Here is a 22,461-nt window from a genome sequence, read left to right on the forward strand (position 1 = left end):
TCGAAAAAAGTCATAGTATAGTATGTCAAAAAAAGTCATGAAAAAGTAAAAATATAGTATGTCGAAAAAGTCGAAAAGAAGTCATAGTACAGTATATCATTAAAAAAGTCATAGTATAGTATGTCAAAAAAAGTCATAGTATAGTATGTCGAAAAAAGTCATAAAAAAGTCATAGTATAGTAAATCGAAAAAAGTCATTATATAACCTGTCGAAAAAATTATAAAAAAGTCATAGTATAGCATGTCGAAAAAAGTCTTAAACAGTAATTGTATAGTATGTTGAATAAAGTCATAGTATAGCATGTCAAAAAAAATCATAGTATAGTATGTTGAAAAAAGTCATAGTATAGTATGTCGAAAAAAGTCATAAAAAAGTCATAGTATAGCATGTCAAAAAAAATCATAGTATAATATTTTGAAAAAAGTCATAAAAAGTCATAGTATAGTATGTCGAAAAAAGTCATAAAAAAGTCATAGTATAGTATGTTGAAAAAAGTCATAGTATAGTATGTCGAAAAAATTCTTAAAAAGTCATAGAATAGTATGTCGAAAAAAGTCATAAAAAAGTGATAGTATATTATGTCAAAAAAAGTCATGAAAAAGTCATAATATAGTATGTCGAAAGCCGCACTAATTGCAATTACTCATGGGGGAATTGTTGGGTCTCTGTAAAATATAGTGTGGTTTAGACCTACTTCATCTGTTTCAATGGAGACTTTCACTGCCACTTCGTAGGCTGCATACTTTATGGTGTCCGATTCTTCTTCCTTGGTTGGGAAATAATGCATATTTGGGGCAATATTTGCATCAGACTTCAAACACCTTCACCCTGCTCAAAATGCTAATTAAAGTTCTCATTTTTGAAGTGACCACTTAGTTTGAGAGGGGGCGGGAGCTGCTCACCCTGGCACGTTAGTGGATTACAGGGTGACTGTATCCTGGATTAAAGCTCCATTCAAAAGCACAAGACGTCCCAGTGTGTGACCTAAGTCTCCAGAGGTACAGTTCAGAGCTATGTGAAGATACTGACTGACTGTTATATTATACTACAGAATATAGGATATGACACATGCCTTTGGTGTGGGAGATCCAGGTTCGATTTCCACTGCGATACATCAACCAATGTGTCAAGACGCTTAACCCCTAGTTGCTCCAAAGGTGTGCGACCTCTGACATATAGCAATTGTAAGTCACTTTGGAAAAAAAGCGTCAGCTAAATGACATGTATATGTTATATGTAATAGTCATAATGAAGTTTTCAAGGGAATGTTTAATTAGACTGGTCAATCAGTGCACATGTACAGAATTTATATTTTGTGTCAGATAAACTCAAAAACATTAATTTTCACCTTAAAAACAGTATAAAAAATGTAATTGAAATTGTGCAGGAATTAATACATAACAAAAAAACCCCATCACAATACAAAGTCTGGATGTGCAGGCCCTTCTAATTCCTCTGTTTACTATAGCTAAAGCCCCCTTAATAGTGCTGGAGGAGCTGGGGTTGAGCAGCTAAAGCCTGGTTGCTGACGTCAGTCCACAGTTGTGGAGAGCCCAGAAAGGTGCTAAGCAGGAGACAGCTTAATGTCCAAATGTCTACGCAGTGTAACTCCAGTTACTTGTCAACACAGTACTCCTCTCACAGGTGAGTGGTAAACACAGCATGGAGTCTAACAAAGTGACCTTACATATAATACATATAGTACATTCTTGCTTTTATTGTACACAGTAAGATAATTTTACACACAATAGTTTCAGTATGAGACAAGAGAAAAAAGGTCTTACAGACACTTAAACAGAAAGAACCTGACCGAGTGCAACACTGATGTTAAAGGTCCCATATTGTAAAAAGTGAGAAACGTGAGTATTCTTTTTATTATAAAGCAGGTCGAGGTGCTCTATTAATACTGTGAAAGTATCGAAATGCTCAATTCACATAGAAATGTATTCAGAAACTATGCCTTTAAACGAGCCATCAGGACTTTCATATGATTGTGATGTCACAACTATATATATATATATATATATATATATATATATATATATATATATATATACACACACACACACACACACACAGGTAATTTCAGACAGAGAGTATGATAAAAATGTGTTTTTTAAACATGTTCTAGTAGAAACCCAAAATACAAGTATAAACCTGAAAATGAGCATAATATGGGACCTTAAAATGAAAGACAACCTGTGCAGACATCTAAGTGACAAACATCACCATGTCATACATCAGCCTGTTCGTCAGTCTTTGGCAGTGGCAGAGTCAAGGGATGCTGAGTCAAGAGATGCTGAGGGAAACGGATGGCTTCGCTGTTGCGCCGCATGTACGCGTGGCCGCTGATGGGGTACCACATCTCAGTGAACGTCATGTTGGCCACGGTGATGGCGCAGCGCCCCAGCACCTTGAAGCCTGACTTGCGGTAGAAAGGAATGAGGTCGTCTTCGCACATGAGCACTGCTCGGCGCACGTTGGGCAGGCAGCGGAGATACTGCAGGTAACGCCACAGCAGAATGTTACCTTTGCCCTGCTGCCTGAAGGTGCGATGGACGGCGAGGATGTGGATGTGGACGGTGGAGCCGCGGGGTTTGTGGAGAGTCAGTGCGTCCTGGAGCAAAGGGGTTAGAGATCACAATTACTGATCATATGTGTCTGTGTGTGTGTGTGTGTGTGTGTGTGTGTGTGTGTGTGTGTGTGTGTGTGTGTGTGTGTGTGTGTGTGTGTGTGTGTGATGACCACTTATAAATGATGAGTTGGGAAGGTGCAGGGTGTCTTACTGCAGTGAGTCTGTCCTGGTCCCAGAGAGAGCCGATGATAAAAGCCACCAGCCGGCCCTCCTCAATCCAGCCCATGGACAGCTCCGGACACAGTGTGAGGAAATGACGCACCTCGTCCAGGTGGAGAGGACACTCACCTGACACTGAGATAAATGCTGAGAGAGAAAGAAAGAAAATGAGTGAGAGAGAGAGAGAGAGAGAGAGAGAGAGAGAGAGAGAGAGAGAGAGAATGACCGTGCGCAAAAAATGTTTGGTCCTACTTTTACGCACACTAAAGGCGGCGCAAATTACCCAATAAACACTGTGCTGAATGTCGAATACAGATGTAACATCTTTAAAAAGAATATATGACCACTGACTAAATTAAATGCAAAGAGAGAATTAAATCTGTCGATGCCACACATGGTTTTACGCAAAGTCCTCTATCGACTCAGCGAAACTTGACAGCGGATTCAGCAGAGCGGATTTCTGCCTCACTGTGTGACGGATAAGACGGGTCACTTACCTTCTCGCTCGATCTCAAAGACGCTTATGGCATCCTGCGTGTTGAGCGGTCGGACTTCGCTTGCGGGAAGTGTGTGTCTCCTTTGGACGCCAGGCGAAACAGAAGGTGTTGGCTGCATTGGTTTGATGAAAGGCTGTGCGCCAACAACGGACATCATACGACTTTACACTCTCTCCCCTCCAAAAAAAAACTTCTCCTCCTGTGTTGTTCTCTGCCTCTCTGCAGGATCACCTCTGTCAGGCCCTGCGAGGAGGAACAGGCTGGTTGGTGTGTGTATTTATAGGACAGCTTTCCTGCCTGTGATCCACCAGCTCATTTGCATTTGAATATTTGATGTCGATGAATGAATAAAGGTCACGACTGTGTTGCGGCAATTTACTGAACCCTGCAATTAACTGCGTGCATTGTTGCTGTTTGTTTTTTTGTCTCTATTGACAGATAATAGCAAATTATTTTCTATGAACAACCACCTCCGGCACATTTATAGCACGTCTGGCACGCATGTTTACAGGGAGGCGCACTGATGCAGAGGCACTTTCCAAAGGTTTTGCCACTAAAATATTCAGTTTAACTAAATGTCAAGACATCACAGGTAATTGGTCAGTGCAGTAAATCAAATGTGCATCTGTGTAATAAGTGACGCAACTGCTTCCCATCTCAATTAATAAAACAATTAAGAAAAAAACCTTGGCACAGCATCAGGCTGCAGACACTTACCGGAGGATGTTGATGATATATGTTGGGGAGGTTCTGCGGACTGAGCAGCTCACCTGCTCCAACACAGACGTCTCTCTTCGTTATGAAGTGATTATTACTATGAGTCACATGAGGAAGGATTACCGACACATTATCTCCTCTCTGTCCGAGAACAACACGTTCATTTCGCTGTGTGTTTTGGAGAAAGTGACCTCCATTTGTATTAGAAAAATATTATTGTCTTTGATTGTCTTTGACAGCCTTAGGCCCTGATTGGTCAGGCTGTTTTACTCTTCAGATGGTGTATGATCTTAATAAATGATTTTGGTATTATTTAGCATTTAAGATTACAAGGATGTTATGTACTTGAGTGAATATGCAGAAATATCATAAGCAAAATCTAAGTGAGAGTTTTCAAAGTACTTGTTTTGTAGAAAAATGGGCCGACTAATATATTATGCTACGTTAATTGTCAATACTAATGCATCGAGTGAGACCACAGATTTGAACACAATCTTTTTGACTTGTCTCTTATCTTTGCTGTTTGTTTTGTGAAATATTGTATAATTTCAACGTGTTGGGCCTAAAGCAGTTATTTAAATGCAACTAAAATGTATGTCTCTCTTTAATGGAACTGTAAACAACTAATCCCAGATGTGACCAGAGGACGCATTGGGACACAGATTTGTGTTAAGGTGCCACCAGCCAACAAGGTTCACCACTGGTTTATCTTTAACAATACATTGTATTTTATACATTTATCATGTTTGTTTTTTTAACAATACAAATCATAATCTTAAAAGCAACTAACTATAGCTGTTGAGTAAATGTGTGTAAAAAAAAATGGAGTAAAAACTACAATGTATAGAGTACTAGAAAATGGATTGTACCAGTACTTAAGTACAGAACTTGAGTAAACATACCTTACACACACACACACACACACACACACACACACACACACACACACACACACACACACACACACACACACACACACACACACACACACGCACACACACACAGTAGAGCCAACATCCTATTTTGTTTTTAATTGTTCTCCAGCTGTCTTCATCATTCTGAAACCAGAACAAATGTTGAGGAAGACTCATTTTCACTCCTGCCACCAAGAAGGGTGAAAAAAACTGTCGGAGGCTTCTATTTTTTAAGTTACATAATGTAGTTTGGGTAGGAATTTGGCGTAAACCGCATTACTAATCTTGAAAGCATTTTTATTAGGGTTTAAAGAATGAATGGTGACATTTTCCCAGAAACTTTACTTTTGCTCCACTGATTTGCCGGTCCAGTCAGAATGAAAAAAAAAAAGTTGAAGTTATTTTAAAAACCCTAAAAGATTCGGGGGCTTTTGAGAAAACATTTAGGGCTGGAGGCCCGGAAGCACCCCGCTCTGCCTCTGAACATGTGTGTGATTGCTGTCATGCTGATTGGCTTTTTTTCTGCCAAAGTTTTAAATTGGATAACATTACAAATGTGACGGCTCATAACTCATAAAATGTAAACAGCATCATCACGGACTACTTCAATGAACAGAGTTTGTGAACTGGTGAGTTATGAATACAATGTGAACTGGGCTCCATAGACTTTAATGCATCATATATAGCTCCTATAACTCATGAACTGTACAAGTCATGGTAACGATCATAGGTACAGCTGATCAGTGTGCAATACTGAGCATTTTTGAAACATGAATGGAGTTTGTACTGAGTACAATAGCAGAGATATAAATACAGTTGCTGTCTATTGGATTGTTTTTAAATAGTAATAACTCAAAAAGTATAAAAGTTATCAATAAGAAAAGTCATCGCACCCATCTACAAAGAGTCCCGCACGCTTTGACGTATCAATCATCATGAGGAGCTGTAGCAGGACATACAAATGAAAGAAAATCAGTTTCCCACTGATAGCTCATTACATATGCAAATGTATGAATATTTTATGAAAATACCTTCATGAAATTACGCATGGTTCAGTATATGAACAGCATATGTGGCATAAATGGGTTTTGAACTGAGACTGAGCGGAAAAAGGCACAGAAAGAGAAGTAGTAAGCAAAAGAACATTAGTTCCAAATAATTACAAGTCAACACTGACCTACTGTCAAACATCATCATGAGAAAACAATACTGTCAAAGAGCAACGGATTGAAGCGCTGAGGCGACAAGGCAGCTTACAGTCACATTTCTATATTCATATGCAAGCAAACAATCCCTGGCATAGGACTGGAAAAATACGTTGCAGTTACAGTTCAACTAACTAAAACTAAACAGATTCATATGATGGACATACTGTAAATTGTAGATTGATGCAAAAATAGAAACAGAAAGTTTCAGCTTTCATCACAATTTGTTCATTTCCAATATTACAATGCTATTATTTTAACATTTGGAAGCATTTTAAACAGCTAAATACTGGTCCAACCGGGGAACGTTTATGTTTTTCTGTTATCAGGGGGCTTTTTAATTGACGATGAGTAGACAGCAACACGTTCACCACTTGCTTGGTCTCCTTTGTGGTGCGGGGAATTAAATCCCCGAAGATCCATTTCAAAAAGAAGGAAAATTTCACTGACCAATAAACCAAATGCAGAGGTATTCTTTCTTTTTGAAATGGCTTTTTTAGTTGACAACATATGCACAGGTGTACTTCTATCTGTGATGCAGCTCATCTTCCATTCAGGTTATTAAAGTAGTCTTTACTCCCATGACGGAAGTTGCTTTTACAGCCCTGCAGCTTGAGACGGAGGGGTAAGGCAGAGTAGTGTTTCTTACGCCTTTAAGTGGGGCGGTAAAGAGAGCGTTGGGGGTCCAACTGCTGGTGTGTGCTAAGGTTTAGGGTTGAGGAGTAAGGCTAGGAATATGTGTTTTTTATCTTGCTTAGATCATGCTGCATGTGTTTGGAGGGAACAGATCTATACAGACATGGGCCAGAGCGAGCAAGAAGAGGGTCCCTATTCAAGCTGAGAGGGTCTAAGTATTTGTGTCGGGGCTGAGAGGTGATGTGCAGATGGGAGAGCAACATGTAAGGCTTTCTCTCTTCTACTCCGGCTGGGGCAGCGGCGTCTCATTGGCATTGTTGTCGGTGATCTTGTTTTCCAGCTCATCGTCGGACAGGAGGTCCAAAGAAGTTCCCTCGACCTGAAGCTGGCGTCGGCCTGGGCGACTAGAGGAGAAGCTGATGGGGCCGCCACGCCTGCAGGAGAAAGAGGAGGAGCGGAGGTAAAGGGAAGGTAAAAAGCAAAATGTCACTCATTCATCAAGCCAACAAATGTTCAAATGCTCATTTCTTTACCACAATTAATATTCATCTTGCAGTCAAAACATTTTTGTAACATCTGCTCAGAAAATGTAACTGCTCATTTTTAAGGAGCTAAGTTAAGCAGCTGGGTCCACTTAATAATTCACAGCTCATTCAGACGTTGTGTGAACATTTCATAAATCAGACACAGGGAGGTTTCTACGGCAGCACTTGAAAGACTCATTCCCACTCAGGTTTCATAAGGGCCAGTATTCTAATGCTTTAATGATATTACCAACATAAAGTCTGTAACATTTTTATAAAGATAACTTCAACTAAATTAGGCGTATCTGAAGTTATCTTTAAAGTCCCTGTACAGCCACAGAGGTGTTTCCAATTCTTCTGGCTGATTAAACCTCTGCTCAGGTTGAAGTTGGGTGGAGCTCTGCTGGAACTACACGAATCAATAAGAATGGGAAAAGTTTCCCAAAACTGATGAAAGGGTCAGAGAGATGCCAATCCATCACAGTCTTTTTTTTTTTTTTTTTTAGGCAGAACAGATGAAGACATGAAAAGGGTGAGGACGAGGGGGGAATGACATGCAGCAAAGGGCCGCAGGTCGGAACCAAACCCGGCCCGCTGCGTCGAGGAGTAAACCTCTATATATGGGCGCCTGCTCTACCAACTGAGCTATCCGGGCGCCCAATCCATCAGTCTTTACCTGCCTACACAGTCCTGACAAAAAGTCTAATTCGGCCAACAAGAAAACACTCTGTAAGTGGAGTATATCACTGTAGTTGCTGACTTAACGGGCCAATATTGACTTAATATACATGGCCAGTTATAATAAATAATAAAAAATAGACCTACATGAATAAAGCTTTCTTTAAAACAATCATGTACAGAAAAATACTTTGCACATCTACAACGTGAGACAGGGGGACAAGCAGGTCAAAAGTTGCAAAGAAACTCCCGCACACTGTCTAACTTGCAAAAAATATATAAAGTTTAATGGCAGGCAACGTTTCGGTAATAGACCATCTTCAGGCAAAATGGCCATATTTGCCTGAAGGTGGTCTAGTACCAATACGTTGTCTACTATTAAACTTTATACTGTATATTTTATGCAAGTTAGACAGTGTGTGGGAGGTTTTTTGAAACTTCAAAAACATTCATAAAATAAAAAATAAAATGATGAATTGTGAGATAGTGGATGCTTCCGTCTGCCCCAGCGTACCTGAGGCGGTTCTTGAGTGTGTGAACCTCGCGGCTCAGACCCTCGCTGGCCTCGGTGGCGTCGTCCAGCTCTCTCTGCAGTTTCCTGCGTGAGGCGTTGGCCCTCGTGGCCTCCTCCTCCGCCTCCTCCAGCTGACGCTTCAGCTGCTTCATACGAGAGCTAGCCTTTTCCACCTTCACACACACACACACACACACACACACACACACACACACACACACACAAATACAAGAAAATACATCACCAAGAAATACAAAATGTGTTCAAAAGGACACCATTTTGGGGCAGCATTGTCAGTTTCTGATCTGGATTGTAGAAAGGTGAAGTAGGTTTGTTAATGGTTATAAATATAAATAAAGCAATTATCGTGATTGATCTCTTTTAAAACCACAGAGGGGCTAAACATTTTGTAAGGGCCGGGTAGCAAACTGTGGAAAAAGCTTGCAAACAGCCTATCACAACCTCAGAGTTAATGTCAGTGTCAGACATACTTGTTCTTTAAACTGGTCTGCATGGCGACGCTCATCCTCCACTTGCATACAGATTTCTTTCAGCTTCTTCTCGGTCCTCCTCACAGTCTTGTTGGCTGCTGCTCGCTCCCTTTCAGTGGAGAACAAGGGACCGTTACAAAAAAACAAGACAAGATTCAGCGTTACAGGTAAAAACCCCTAAATGTGTTTTAATCAATCTCATATTTTAGCCTAGTTTCTATTTTTTAACTGTTAGTTTAGGTTTTGTGTGTGAGTTAACTCATACGTTACAATATCGCACTATTATGCTACTTGCACACTGGTTACTTCATATTAAATATTGTACATATTTTATTTTGTTTTATATACTATGTATTTAAGTTGTACATTTTATTCTACACTTGTATATACATGTACATTCTTTGTGTGTGAGAGTGTGTATGTTCTGGTAACTTGCTGCTGTAACACAGTAATTTCCCAGTTTGGGATTAATAAAGTCCATCCATCGATCCATCCACCGATCCTCATCCATCCATCCATCCATCCATCCATCCATCCATCCATCCATCCATCCATCCATCCATCCATCCATCCATCCATCGATCCATCCATCCCCATCCATCCTCATCCATCCATCCATCTAAGCAAGTATAAAAGTGTATTGAGTTCTCACTTGGCCTCCTGCTCCAGCTGTTCCTCCAGCTGTGCTATCTTGGCCTCCAGGGCAGTGATGGAGGCCTTGAACCTGCTCTTCACAGAACCCTCCAGCTCGCCCAGCTTCGCCCGCAGCTCCTTGTTTTGACGCTCCAGTTGCTGGCGAGCGTTTTCGCTCTTCTGGGCCGTGCTGCGCTCTGCACTCAGCTCTGTAGTCAGGGTGTCCACCTGAGGGGCAGGGAGGGGGCGGTAATGGAACTTCATCTGATTTTCATTATTTTGTACAGCCTAAGTTTTGTTGTTAATAACATTTTTTTATTTTTATTTTTTAACAAAATACAACAAAATAGTAACAAAATAGTAGGGCTGCCACCTCTTAGTCGATTAGTCGACTAATCGGTCGTTTTGGTCTTAGTCGACTAAGATTTCTTTAGTTGATGAGTCATTTTTTATGCTTATTCATGCTTAATTACTCATTTCCAAGAAACTTATGAGCACATTTCTGGTAAACACAAGATTTAAAGTGGTGCTTTTGCAGGATTAATTGTGGAGAAACTCAGTTTTACAGATGGTTCATTAACTACATTTATATTGTGCTTTTCTAGTCTTAACCACCTCTCAAAGAGCACAGCTCTGTCGATTACATCAACTAATCGATTAATCGACAAAATCATATAAGTGTTAGTCGACTAAGAATTTCTTTAGTCGAGGACAGCCCTACAAAATAGACAATAAACCAAATAAACATATGTATAAATGACAACACCATAAACCCATCATACACATCTCTCTCCAGCACAAAGCTTCCTAGGAGCGCTCCAGAAAGTTCAGGTACTTTCCCCATTTTCTAGTATAGACATCCAATTTGGAAAACTTTATTTATATGACATCTTTTTCAGACGCCACCACCCTAGTCATCTCACAAGCCCACTCCTGGATTGACGGCACCCCTTCCTTCCTCCATCCACTCCAAATAATCTGGCTGTCATTAAACTAGTCTGGACCCAGCTTCTTATGTGCTTATCCATCCCACTTAGGACTGACCCATCTCCTAGAACCAATAATCTTGGGCTGAATGGAACCTGGGTCCCTGCTATCAGACATAGGTTATCATGTATCCTGGTCCAAAATTCCTGAACCTTATCACAGGACCACAGGACATGAAGTAATTGGCCGTCCTCTGTCTTGCATTTTCCAATGATTTGTCTTTCTGACCAATTTTGTACAGGCTAATTTTATTTAATTTTTTACAAATTGCTGGATGTAATATTAGTTTAATAAAAAAATAAGGATGATCATTTAAGATGTTCTCTAATTCTGCTAACTCAGAACCTGCACCTGCATAGTTGTCTTTCTGAAGCGGTCGTTGAGGAGCTCCATGTTACCCTGCTCCTCTTCCAGCTCTTCTTCCAGCTGAGCAATGCGAGCCTCCAGCCTCCTCTTCTCATCCATCAGAGCAGACCTGGCACACACAGAGAAAGAGTTAAAGTTGCAGTGGGCAGAAAGCAGAGGTAGAAAGAGTATACAAATATTCTACTTAAGTAAAAGTACTAATACTTTAATGAACTTTTACTTAAGTACAAGTAAAAAGTTGTTCATTTAAAATGTACTAGTAAGTAAGTAAAAGTTACTTAGTTACTTTTTAACAGCAGGGGGAGATATACTTTTTTATATTTATACTTATTTAATATCTCATTTATACAGTATTTTGTGATTTGATGATAGCCTGGTCCTACCAGACTCTGGTCCATTAGCCTGGTCCTACCAGACTCTGGTCCATTAGCCTGGTCCTACCAGACTCTGGTCCATTTCATTAGTCCAGAGAGTCTGGCCTCTCTCCACAAAGTGTTAACTTCCTTGAAGGCGGGTACTCTGTTGAAGTTTAAAACTATTGGATCTGCCCAGTGCCACTCTGGTAGCCTGGCTCCGCCCTCCTACGTACTGTCTGGTAGGACCAGGCTAACAAGAGGGGAGATGACGACAACTATCAGCTTAGCATCGCTAGCGTTAGCCTTAGCCAACTCCTTCACCACTAACGGAGCGAGCTGGAAAATCAAACTGTTCCCGAACCCCGTGGGGAGGAGGGCCACAACATCATGGCCACCAACACAACTCAGCAAAGATTGTTCTTGCTCGGGCTTTAACTTCTGGATATTCGGCAGCGTTGCCACAACGGACCGAATGACTTTGCTCACATCTTTCTCCGCCGCCATTACGGAACACAACGTGTTCTCATTGTTCTCAGCCACTCCCTCTGTTCGCTGATCGGACCGCCAAATATTTGGTCGGAGAAAACCCAAGAATATACCGCAAACCCAGACGGAGTACTGAAGGAAAATGAAAATTGAGCGGAAGTACGTAGGAGGGCGGAGCTAGACTAATTTGATGAGGGAACAAAGCCGCTTTCCATTAGAGTTTGTTGACAGATATAAAACAATGTTAAAGAGCTTTTTTATTTACTTTTTTTTACTCAGTAACGGATGTGATTTAAAATGTAGCAAAGTACAATACTTCAAGCAAAACATACTTAAGTAAAAGTAAAAGTAAAGGTTTTAAAAACTGCTTTAAAAAGTAAAAGTACACAAACAAACTACTCAATTACAGTAACATGAGTAATTTTAACTTGTTACTTTCCAGCTCTGGTAGAAAGCAAACAAAACGCCAGAATTTCAAGCAGAGTGGGACCTCTTCCTGCAGCCCTCCCCCTCCCCTCTCTTTCTGCATGCGCAGAGCAGCCAATAGGAACGCTTTCTCTCTCTGAAATGACCCGTGATTTGCCAAAGCCTCCTGTCATGGCTAGATTATCTAAAGCCTGAAAACAGAACCAAGAGGAGGTGCAGAAGTCTTGTTTTCTCAGAACATTTTAACTACAATACGCTGAAAGATTATTATTATTATTATTATTATTATTATTATCACGTTTGCCCAACAACGCCAAAACATACTGCCTACCACTGCTTTTAAGATAAAGAGCTCAGGGGCAGGAGGGTCTAGATACAATTTCCCTTTGGAAGAAGCTTTCTGATTTGGTTAGTTGAATTATTTGTAAAAAGGTTCCTTTTAACCCCAAGTTATGTCTTCTCTAGTCTATATCCACGACGTTCCACTTCAGGGATTGTTCAGGTGCTGCCGGAAATTCCACCGGATGTCCCTCTTTTCGGCCGGATGTCCGTCACCTTCCGCTTTCTTTTTGTTGGAATTTTTTGTAGAGGCTGTTTCGCAGAGGCCAATTAACCAGAACATGTTTTTCTCCCATCCCGGAAGGCTGCGTGGACTAGCCAGACCTTCCTCCAAAGCGCTGTGGAGGAAGGTCTGGAAATGCGAGACTATGTCTAAATGTTTATCCTGAGGGCTCAGAAAGGGAACGTTCTTTAATTAATATTAGAAGCATATATATCAGAAAAAAATAAGCTTGATGTCACTCTTCTGGAGCACAATGATTTACGTAGCTTGTACGGTGTATTTGACATTGTAGAATAAACTGGATGACGTCTTGATTATACTTATTATGTATGATCTTTTGATATTTAGGCTGTCTTGCTTTATCGCCTTTGGAATAATTTTTTTTTACCCTTTTTTCTGCTGTATCTCATGTTCTTTTTAACGCTATTATCATTATGGTTTTTGTTCTCTTTTTCTTTACCTCATTCATCTCAATGACCGAAATAATAAGAATCCTCATTTGTCTGGTGCTTCCCAAGCAGGTTAAAAGAGAATATGAACAAGGAGATGCATTTGTCGACAGACATTTTGGCGTGGTCGCGTGGGTGAGGGTCACTTACTTTCCAGAGGTGCTGTTTGAGATTTCATCTTGCAGCTCATCCCGTTCCTGCTCCGCGTGGCGCCGGCCCCTCTCAGATGCTGCCAGGTCCTGCAGAGAAAGGTCAAAGGTTAAACACAAGTACTTCTTTGTGTATCATGTAACGCTGAGAGGGACCTTTCAATGCTTTATCATGAATATACAGCAGCGTTTCCCCCAAAATCCTTTTTTAATAGCAAAAAATAATTAGCTAAACATGCATCATTTATTCTGCATTGCACTGTCCAGGAACGAGGCAACGTCTGTAACAGCAGGACAGTCGAGTGTGTTATCTAAAATGCTAAAGTCAGTTGAAACCTTGTCATACCATAAACTGTATGGTTAAAACACATCGGTGATGCAGTTTTGCCCTCACTGTTCTCTGTGAAGTTTGCTGGAAATGATGTAATGTAGCGTTTTATGTGGAGTGAGCACTGCGCCTGACTCCGTTTGCTTGTAAGGAAATAATGGGAGTAACAGGCCAAACGGCTTTAAAAGTGGTACATCTCCCTTGCCGACCCATCTGTCAAGCTAAAGCAGACAACCCAGGGGAAATACTAAAACCTTTCAACCTGAAATCAACACCCTCCCAGCCCTAACTATACACAATACCTAACATAGCATAACAAACATCACAAAGTGTCTGCACCTCATGTAGCTGTACAATCTCAGCCTCCAGACTCTTGAGTTTCTTCTCATTTTCCTTGGATATGGCGAAAATATCATCTCTAGAAGCTCGGGCGTCTTCCAACTCTCGCTGGTAGTCCTTCATTTGGGCCTGAAGGAAAAAACATATGGCTGAGGATGGCTGCCTACGGCATTGTTTAGAATGTTTGAATGGAGAATATGTATGAGGAAGTGTAACCTGTAACTTGCGCAGCTGTTTGATGGCTTCGTCTCGAGCCTTGTTGGCTCCTTCTATGTGACCCTCTATATCCTTCAGATCCATCTCCAGCTTCTTTTTAGCAGCGACAGCCAAAGCTCTCTGCTTCCTCTCGTCCTCCAACTCCGTCTCCATCTCTCGCACCTGAGGGGGAGCCAGCATTAGTGTGGTGGGATTAAACTGTGATGTAATGTTAAGTGTAGTCTGGATCAATGAAAGTACATTTCCAGGATAAAGCCTGACATCAGGCGCATGGCTCACACGCAAGATGTCTGCTCTCTGTGTGTTGGCGTGTTCTCAAAATCCCTTTGCTACGGGAAACAACAGCAAACTGAAAATGTCAAGTTTTGAAGAAAATTTTGAATTTGCAACAAGGCAGGTCTGCTTGGTTCTCTCGGGGAATGAGTGTAAAGATTTACAAAGAATATGTTTAGGGCATTTCCTCTCTAACTGGGACGTTTTGGGACTGATTGGTGGGATTGCTGTGGATGAAGTACACACAGAGATACACTGGTAAGAGCCAATGAGGTTTAACCATCTATCCAGCTCATTTAAATAGCTCACGTTACTGTATTGTGTCAACAGTTAACTTCATTTAATATTGGATGTGGTGTTTTCTTTTGCGGGGTGCAAATGTTCCACCAAAACAAGTTCCTTCCCGAGACTATTTTGCAGAGCCACCGTCGCTGCGTCCGGAGCTTAGCGCCGCCCAAGACCGTTGTGATTGGTTTAAAGAAATGTAAAAAAACCCAGAGCTTTTTGTTTCTCCTATCCCAGAATGTATATGTGGTGTAGCCAGACCTTACTCCACAGCGCTGTGGAGTAAGGTCTGGCAATGCCAGACTAATGGTAAGCGTGCTTCTGCACCTGCTTGACCAGCGATCTCTTCTTCTCATCGTTCTGGTCGTCCCGGCCCTGAAGATCTCTCTCGTACTGGGCCTTCATGGCCTGCATGTTGACCTCCAGACGCAGCTTGGCGTCCTCGGTGGCCTGCAGCTCGTCCTCCAGCTCCTCCAGCTGAGTCTTCATCTCCTCCAGCTGCTGCTCCAGAGTACGCTTGGACTTCTCCAGCTCGTGGACCTGACGGGAAGAGGAGAGAATTAGTGAGATTACTGCTCAGTTGTCACAGCAAATCCTACGGTCAATAAAGCCCAGTTCAGACCAAAGATTCTCGACGAGACGATAACACTAACCCTACCTAACGTTATAAAACCTGAGAGTTCACACCAATGTTTGTATCAGCTCCATAGCAACGACACTTTCTACTTCCGTTCTAACTTCCGACTTTCAGGCTTTTTGTAGCTGGATACATCATTTTGCGTCATAATATGGGTGTGGATAATGTTAGTGATAGTGAGATGGGATGCTTGCTACAGTTGCATTTCTAGTGTTGAATCAGCAGAAAGAGCATTTTATTTATGTGATCAGCCTCCGTCTCAAACTCATTTCGACCCGTTGACAGTTTGTAACATAGAAATAAGATAGATTATGGATCATTTTACTTCTATAGTTTGTAGCTGACTTCGCTATTGGCTGTTGAAACAGGACAGGTGACGTCCTTAACGTTCTCGTGACTCGCAGCGGCACCATCAGCTGGTTTGAGTCGAGCTGAGACGGGCCGGTTCAGACCGCTGCAACTTTTCCCTGCAACGTTCTAAAACGGTTCTGCTCATCTGTATATATTGTTTATTTCATATTAATGTTTAATTATGTTTGTTTGTTTGTTTACTAGAGGTGTAACGAGATCTTGTCCCCACGAGATCTCGCGACATTAAACGTGACCAGATTTCTCGAGTCGAGGTAAAAAGTGCAGAGCAGCAGCCTTGAAATCAGTGCAGAAGATCCCCCGGCCGTTCTCCAAAGTTGACTCAGAGTTTACTTTTGCAGAGTGATAGCAGACGAAAAAAAGTTAGAAAAAGCGTTAGAACGTTAGAGAGTATCTCCCCCCCCCCAAACGAGGAAAACAAAGACAAATGTTCTCCCTTCGTCCTATAATGGTCATAAATGGATACTAGAGTAGCCTACTTCCTCTGAGTGAAGAGACTATCTCTCCACTGTACATATGGAATAAATAATGGTGTAACTGTTAGTTATACAGGAGAGAAGCCAGTCATTTGAGTTTATGGCAAAACCTTTCAGTGCTCGGTTTTCATTTTGGGACTTTCGATTGAATAAAGGACTATTTTTCCAGTGTTATTTCTTCATTGTAGTTTTCTGTAAAATAGTGTTGAATTCTCGATCTTGTGAACCCAATCTCGTGTCTCGTCTCGTGAGCTGGGTGTTGCGTCACACCCCTAGTATGCACCTTTCACCGAGGCAAATTCCACATAAGTGTACTTATTGTGGTAATATCTCATCTGATTCTGATTTCTGATGCTGAAAGAGATCGACGCAGACACCAACGCACAAGAATAAACTTCAGTCCAATTACGTAGGCTATGGAGAAAGCTCTGCGTGAAGCTTCTCCGCAGAAGCATAAATCCCGCTTTGACACTCACATTCTTGCCCACGTCATCCTTGGAGCTCATCAGATCTTCCATTTCAGCGCGGAGCTGCTTGTTAACCCTCTCCAGCTCCTCTTTGGCCTCCAGCGCCTCGTCCAGAGCTCTGGTCATGGACAGAGCTTTGGTCTCCTTCTCCCTGGCCTCCGCTTCGGCGCGGTCCCGCTCTTCAGCATAACGGGCCGAGATGCTCTTCTCCTCAGCCAGCATCTGCAGAGGAACAGGATGTCCGATTTCCGATCAGCATTTTGTCAAAATCATATTTGTAATTTGTAAGAACGGTATTGCAATCAATGATGAAATAAATGAATAAAATCCATCTAAACTGCAAAGATAGAGGATTAAATTGTAGTATATTTTAGGACACTTTTTTATAATATTTTTTTTTTTACTATTTAAGATAACTTGTATATATTTTGCTTATTTCATATTTTTTTCTAGTTGCCTTTGTCTATGTTCTATTTTACTTAACTTTGTTCTATTTATTCATTTTTTTTGCACACTGCTGAAGAGCTGCAAAACTGATTTTCATTGCACTCTGAGCACAATGGCAATAAAGATCTATCTATCTTGATCTATTTCAAATTAGATCTAAGACAAACTTCCATCCGGAAGAAACATCTGTAAAATCCAGCAGAATATCCCCAAAAAAGTGCGTTCTAACATGAGATGTTCCGATACCATTCTTTCCTTCCCGATTCTGATACCTGAACTTGCGTATTGGTCGATACCGAGTACCAATCCGATACCAGTGTGTTAAAAAAAATACATATATTTTGTGTAATATGTTTTAACAGCTGTATACTACTAACCCTGTATGGATGTGATGTGATTTCTATCACTGTTGTTTAACCTGGCTCAGGTTAAACTCTTTGTGAAACATGAACAAACACAAACAACGAATGCCGTACAACTTTATTTTATCTAGTTTGACGAGCGAGTCATAATGGAAAAAGACCATAAATAAACTACTTGAAGTAGATTTTCTTCAGGGCTAAATTACGTGGTATTGGATCGGTGCATAAACTCCAGTACTTGCCGATACAGATACCAGCATTTTAGGCAATATCGGAGGCTTTTCCGATACTGGTATCGGTGTAGAAAAACATCTCTAGTTCTCACCTGGTCAAACTTCTTCTGTTTCTTCTCCAGGCTGGAGACGATCTGTCTCTGGTGATCCAGGTCTACAGTTAGATCATCCAGCTCCTGCTGCAGTCGGGTCTTTGTCTTCTCCATCTTTTCAAAGCCGATGGTCTTCTCTTCCAGACGCTGGCTGGCCAGCTCCAGGTCCTTCTGCAGCTTCTTCTTTGTCTCCTCCAGGCCGTCGATTGTTCCAACGTCGTCCTCCAGCTTCTTCTTGCTCTCCGACAGCTACAAAGAAAAGTACAGTTCAGGATAAAAATCAACAAAATGTTATTAAACATAGTTTCTATGGGTGCACAATTCAGAAAATGTCACGATTCGATTCAATATCGATTTTTAGGCTTAAGATTTGATTCAAAAACGATTCTCGATTCAAAAAATTATTCACAGTCTGTACATGTAGTTACTTCCCCCATGTGATTGCAGTAGACATACAATAAAAAAATAATAATAAAAAAAAACAAACAATATTAATCGATTTTTGGAATTTTATGAATCGATTTTGAATCGGTAGAGCTTGAATCGCGATTCGAATGTGAATCGAATTGGCATATCTAATAAAATATCAACAATTAACATCGACAGGCTTAGCCCTTAGCTAATGTTAGCAATTCATTGCGGTTAAACAAAGAAACCACGATTATGTAATAATATTGACAATAAGACAATTATGTAATCATTGTCACAGGATTGATATAAATATGAAGCCATTCGTGATTATTATTACATAGTTGTGGAAAAAGGGGTAGGGATTACATAAGCTTCCGCTTCTTCCTATTCCTTTCCGGACACGTTAAAGAACTTAATTCATTCAATCACTACAAAATAGCATAGTTCAGAATAAAAAAACTAAATATTATTTAAACATAGTTTCTATGGTGAATATATACATATGTAAATATGTATGTTTTCTTGTTTTTGTGGTGTGTAAATATACATACCGGGTATGTGGGAAATTGTAAAGAATGTGTTAAAGATATACGATATAAATATGAAGCCATTCATGATGATTATTATATAGTAGTGGAAAATAAGCTTCTGCTTCATGTTAAATGAATACATTCATTCATTTATTCCATCTTCTTCTTGCTTACATATGTTAATTTTTGTGTTTTTCTTTTTTGTGGTGTGTAAATATACATATGTAGGAAATTGTAAAGAATGTGTTAAAGATATATGATATAAATCTTCTGATTCCTTTTCGAACATGTTATATGAATTTATTCACTGATTCCTAGTGTCCTACCTGAGCCTGTATGGTCAACATCTGTTTCTCCAGATTCTTGCGCGCCTCCTCATCCTCCTCCTGCTGCTCCTGCAGAGCGCTCTTCTCCTCCTCCAGCTGGCGTATACGACCGCTGAGGTTCAGTTTCTGGCGTGTCTCCTCCTGGAGCAGCTCCTACATAAAAACATTCAGTTAGTTTAATAAGGAAGGATGCATTAAGTGTGGATTGATGATCAGGGCTCAGAGATGCTTGATAGGTCACCTGTGTGTCTTGTAGCTGACTCTCTAGTCCAGCAACATCTTTGGCCATCTTGATACCTTTCCTCTCCGCATCTTCCAGAATGGTGGACACATTGTCCAGCTCAGTCTGTGTGGAGACATAGTACGGTTTAACCAGATTATCAATGCAAGTCCAATGTATTTGTTGTGTAAGATTTTTTTTGTCAATTCGTAAATTACAAAGACAGAAGAATAAAATCCTCTGTATGCTCGTAATTCAATCGAGGATTCATTATTAAACAATCCCAATGTAAACTCAGCCAAACATCACAACATTTACAGGAATTTTAATTGCAATTGTATAAAATTCAAAAAATATATCTCTGTGTATTCAAATCAACAGAATGCTTGTAATTTTAACAGATCAGCAATTCTGTTTTCTCATAAATGGTCCAACTAGCAACCAGTATATGCTATCAATACATAAACAGACTACTTTTTACTTTGGTCTGATACCACAGCCAACTTTGACAATGAGATGTGGTTTTATAGTTTTTTTTTAAACCCGCATTTGTAAGAATTTACCTTCACGTAGCTTTTCATTTAAACTGCACCGTTATAGTCTCTATTCATCAAAAGGCTTTTGGTTTGCATGTAGTTTGTAAAACAAAAACAAAAGTCTACCTCAAATATAAATGAACAGTTTAGAAATGAAAACATGTATAGAGTAAGGTATTAGTTACAATAAGAAGCACATTCAATGTTGTATTTTGATGACTGAATTAAGATAAGCATAATGCCTCTACAAGTGTCCAGACATATCTGACATCAAACTGAACTTTATTCATAACAGGAATACTTTTTTTTTATTGGTCAGGACTGATTCCACTGTGTTTAATCAGGTATTTATTTGTTCACCTGCAGTTTGTGCGTGCGCTCGGCCAGTTCTCCCTTGGACTTCTCTCCCTCAGTGACTCTGGCCATGAACTCCTGCAGCTGAGCCTCCAGTTTCTTCCTCTTGTGTTCCGACTCCGTCTTGGCCTGCTGCAGGCTCTTGACCTCGCTCGCCAGCTCCTTGTTGGCAATCTCTTGGCTCTGCTTGGTCTTCTCCAGGTTGGCCTTGAACTAGACATGATCAACAACAAAACATTAGCGTGGTCAGATGATGAAGTGGTGGATTTTTTTAATCCTGTGATATAAGATAATACTGTAGATTGTGGAAAAGCTATTTTACTCTCTTGGCCTGTTCCAGCTGTTCGGACAGCTCTTCCAGGATGGTGCCATGCCTCTGTCGCATCTCCTGGATCTGAGATTCATGGTTTTTAGTTTCATCCTCGATGGTCTTCTTTAGTTCGGCGACCTCCTGTTCACGCTTGGTCCTACAGAGAACAGGAACACAGAAAAGGTTTGGCGTTCCCGTTGACTTAATAATAATAATAATATCAGTGGCTAAATGCCCCACAGACTATGACATAAATGTAAAATAATGGAGAGCAGGGGTTAAAGTGGGCCGGAAGGATCCGGAACCGCGTTCAGGCACCTTCGATTAACAAGTAAATACATCTAATTGGCAGTATCATACATCAGAAGACACTCATTAACTCATCCTTTTACATTGCACATTTTCAATATCTTTAGTTTTCTGTACTGTTTAGTTTTGCACTATTTATAATGTATTACTGTACTGTTCATATTACTTGTCTTTTTTAATTATATATATTACTTATCTTTTTTTTTAATCTTTATTTGTATATATTACTTATCTTTTATGTTATACTTGTTGTACGTGTCCTTACTGCACCTTGGGTCATAGAGAAACGTATTTTCAATGTCTTTGTATACCTGGCACATATTACAGAATTGACAATAAAGTTGACTTGACTTGATCAGTGTTTCCCGTTCTTTTGAAATAATTCCAGGGTTTCCCCTATTCACTCTCAGCAGCGCACACTGTGAGTCCATGAACAGGGGTGTGGTGAGTTCACATGTCTGTAAAAATAGCAGGACAATCGCGTACTATCTGTACCCCCCCGATAGAGAGTAAAATGCAGAGTGCAGTACCTCAGTTCCTGCTGGGCAGCGGTTGTATCGAGGGTGTCTTCCAGTTCGGTCTTTAGGGCCTCAAGCTCTTCGCTCAAGTCCCTCTTGAGTTTCTCCGCCTTGTTCCTGGCCACTTTCTCTGACTCGAGGTCCTCCTGCAGCTCAGTCAGCTGGGCCTGCAGCTCCCTCACCTGCTTCAGAGCATTGTTCTTCTGGCTCACCTCGTCCTCGCCCCTGTAAACAAATTGAGAAGATTAAAGAACATGCACACAAGGAACGAATCTCAGATGGAACGTGGGCATAAAACTGTGACTGTGACGGTATGGTATAGTAAAAATAAAAACCTGGAAACTCGCTGCCATTTTCCACTAAAATAAGATGCGCCTGAGTTATTTTATTTGCGCTTTTAGCTACTTGTTGATATTTACATAGGGTATATGTCAGAATTACCTCATGAATAGTTCTGCTTTTTTCAGTGATCTAAACCATATTTGATTGTCTACAATACATTATCTTAGACCATCACTGATACATCTTATTTGACTAGTATACAACTTTAAAGCTATGTAAGAACTACTGTTTTTTAAAGATATTCTCTTGGCATTTTAGGCCTTTATTTGATAGGACAGCTTAGACATGAAAGGGGAGAGGGAGGGGGAACGACATGCAGCAAAGGGCCGCAGGTCAGAACTGAACCCACGACCGCTGTGGCGAGGACTGAGCATCTGTACATGGGGCGCACGCTCTACCAGGTGAGCTACCCAGGCGGCCCATGTAACAACTACTTATGTCAAATTAAAGTACAGACATGCAACAACACTTAACATAACAAGATTATTTTTTTGGGCATTTCTACCTTTAATGATAGGAAAGCAATGAAAGGGGGAGAGAGGGGGAAGACATGCAGGAAATCGTGCCAGGTCGGACTCTAAACCTGGACCTTCTGTGTCGAGGCATAAACCTCTGAATATGTGCGCCCGCTCTACCGACTGAGCTATCCTGGCCACACTCAACAACACATTTTTAAGGTAATAGTCACAAGAACAA

General features: G+C 40.7%; 2 protein-coding genes and 1 long non-coding RNA gene across 7 annotated transcripts in view; 1 reads left to right on the forward strand and 2 right to left on the reverse strand.

Moving 5' to 3' along the window:
* Positions 1-2,104: 2,104 nt before the first annotated feature.
* LOC116065468 (serotonin N-acetyltransferase-like) lies at positions 2,105-4,168 on the reverse strand. The gene is made up of 4 exons (XM_031321018.2): positions 4,010-4,168; positions 3,293-3,535; positions 2,788-2,942; positions 2,105-2,618 (listed from the first exon to the last, which is right to left on the reverse strand). The coding sequence occupies exons 2-4, from the start codon at positions 3,447-3,449 to the stop codon at positions 2,235-2,237; spliced, it is 696 nt and encodes a 231-aa protein (XP_031176878.1). The 5' UTR covers positions 3,450-3,535; positions 4,010-4,168; the 3' UTR covers positions 2,105-2,234.
* Positions 4,169-5,001: 833 nt separating this feature from the next.
* LOC118494079 lies at positions 5,002-16,749 on the forward strand. The gene is made up of 3 exons (XR_004896145.1): positions 5,002-5,013; positions 8,895-8,900; positions 16,672-16,749. It is a non-coding gene; the product is annotated as an uncharacterized LOC118494079 (long non-coding RNA).
* Positions 5,577-22,461, reverse strand: part of LOC116065439 (myosin-10) — a 91,920-nt gene continuing 75,035 nt past the window's right edge. For all 5 annotated transcript variants that reach the window (XM_031320957.2, XM_031320954.2, XM_035996510.1 and 2 more), the window contains 16 exons: positions 21,436-21,648; positions 20,609-20,753; positions 20,293-20,499; positions 19,418-19,522; positions 19,177-19,329; positions 17,910-18,158; positions 16,785-16,997; positions 15,154-15,366; positions 14,269-14,430; positions 14,053-14,181; positions 13,387-13,475; positions 10,943-11,066; positions 9,624-9,832; positions 8,972-9,080; positions 8,481-8,653; positions 5,577-7,198 (listed from right to left, as the gene is read on the reverse strand). In XM_031320957.2, the coding sequence (XP_031176817.1) occupies positions 7,045-7,198; positions 8,481-8,653; positions 8,972-9,080; positions 9,624-9,832; positions 10,943-11,066; positions 13,387-13,475; positions 14,053-14,181; positions 14,269-14,430; positions 15,154-15,366; positions 16,785-16,997; positions 17,910-18,158; positions 19,177-19,329; positions 19,418-19,522; positions 20,293-20,499; positions 20,609-20,753; positions 21,436-21,648 (2,647 nt within the window). In that variant the 3' untranslated portion in view covers positions 5,577-7,044. The remainder of the gene's footprint in view (positions 7,199-8,480; positions 8,654-8,971; positions 9,081-9,623; positions 9,833-10,942; positions 11,067-13,386; positions 13,476-14,052; positions 14,182-14,268; positions 14,431-15,153; positions 15,367-16,784; positions 16,998-17,909; positions 18,159-19,176; positions 19,330-19,417; positions 19,523-20,292; positions 20,500-20,608; positions 20,754-21,435; positions 21,649-22,461) is intronic.

Source organism: Sander lucioperca, chromosome 21 (genome assembly GCF_008315115.2).
Source record: "Sander lucioperca isolate FBNREF2018 chromosome 21, SLUC_FBN_1.2, whole genome shotgun sequence".
NCBI lineage: Eukaryota > Metazoa > Chordata > Actinopteri > Perciformes > Percidae > Sander > Sander lucioperca.

Excerpts from the sequence above, each read along its gene's own strand:
- LOC116065468 (XM_031321018.2), bottom strand. The coding sequence starts at position 3,449 with ATGATGTCCGTTGTTGGCGCACAGCCTTTCATCAAACCAATGCAGCCA. Across the intron at positions 2,943-3,292 it reads CTTTGAGATCGAGCGAGAAG|CATTTATCTCAGTGTCAGGT; the intron begins GTAAGTGACCCG and ends TTTCTCTCTCAG. Across the intron at positions 2,619-2,787 it reads ACCAGGACAGACTCACTGCA|GACGCACTGACTCTCCACAA; the intron begins GTAAGACACCCT and ends CCTTTGCTCCAG.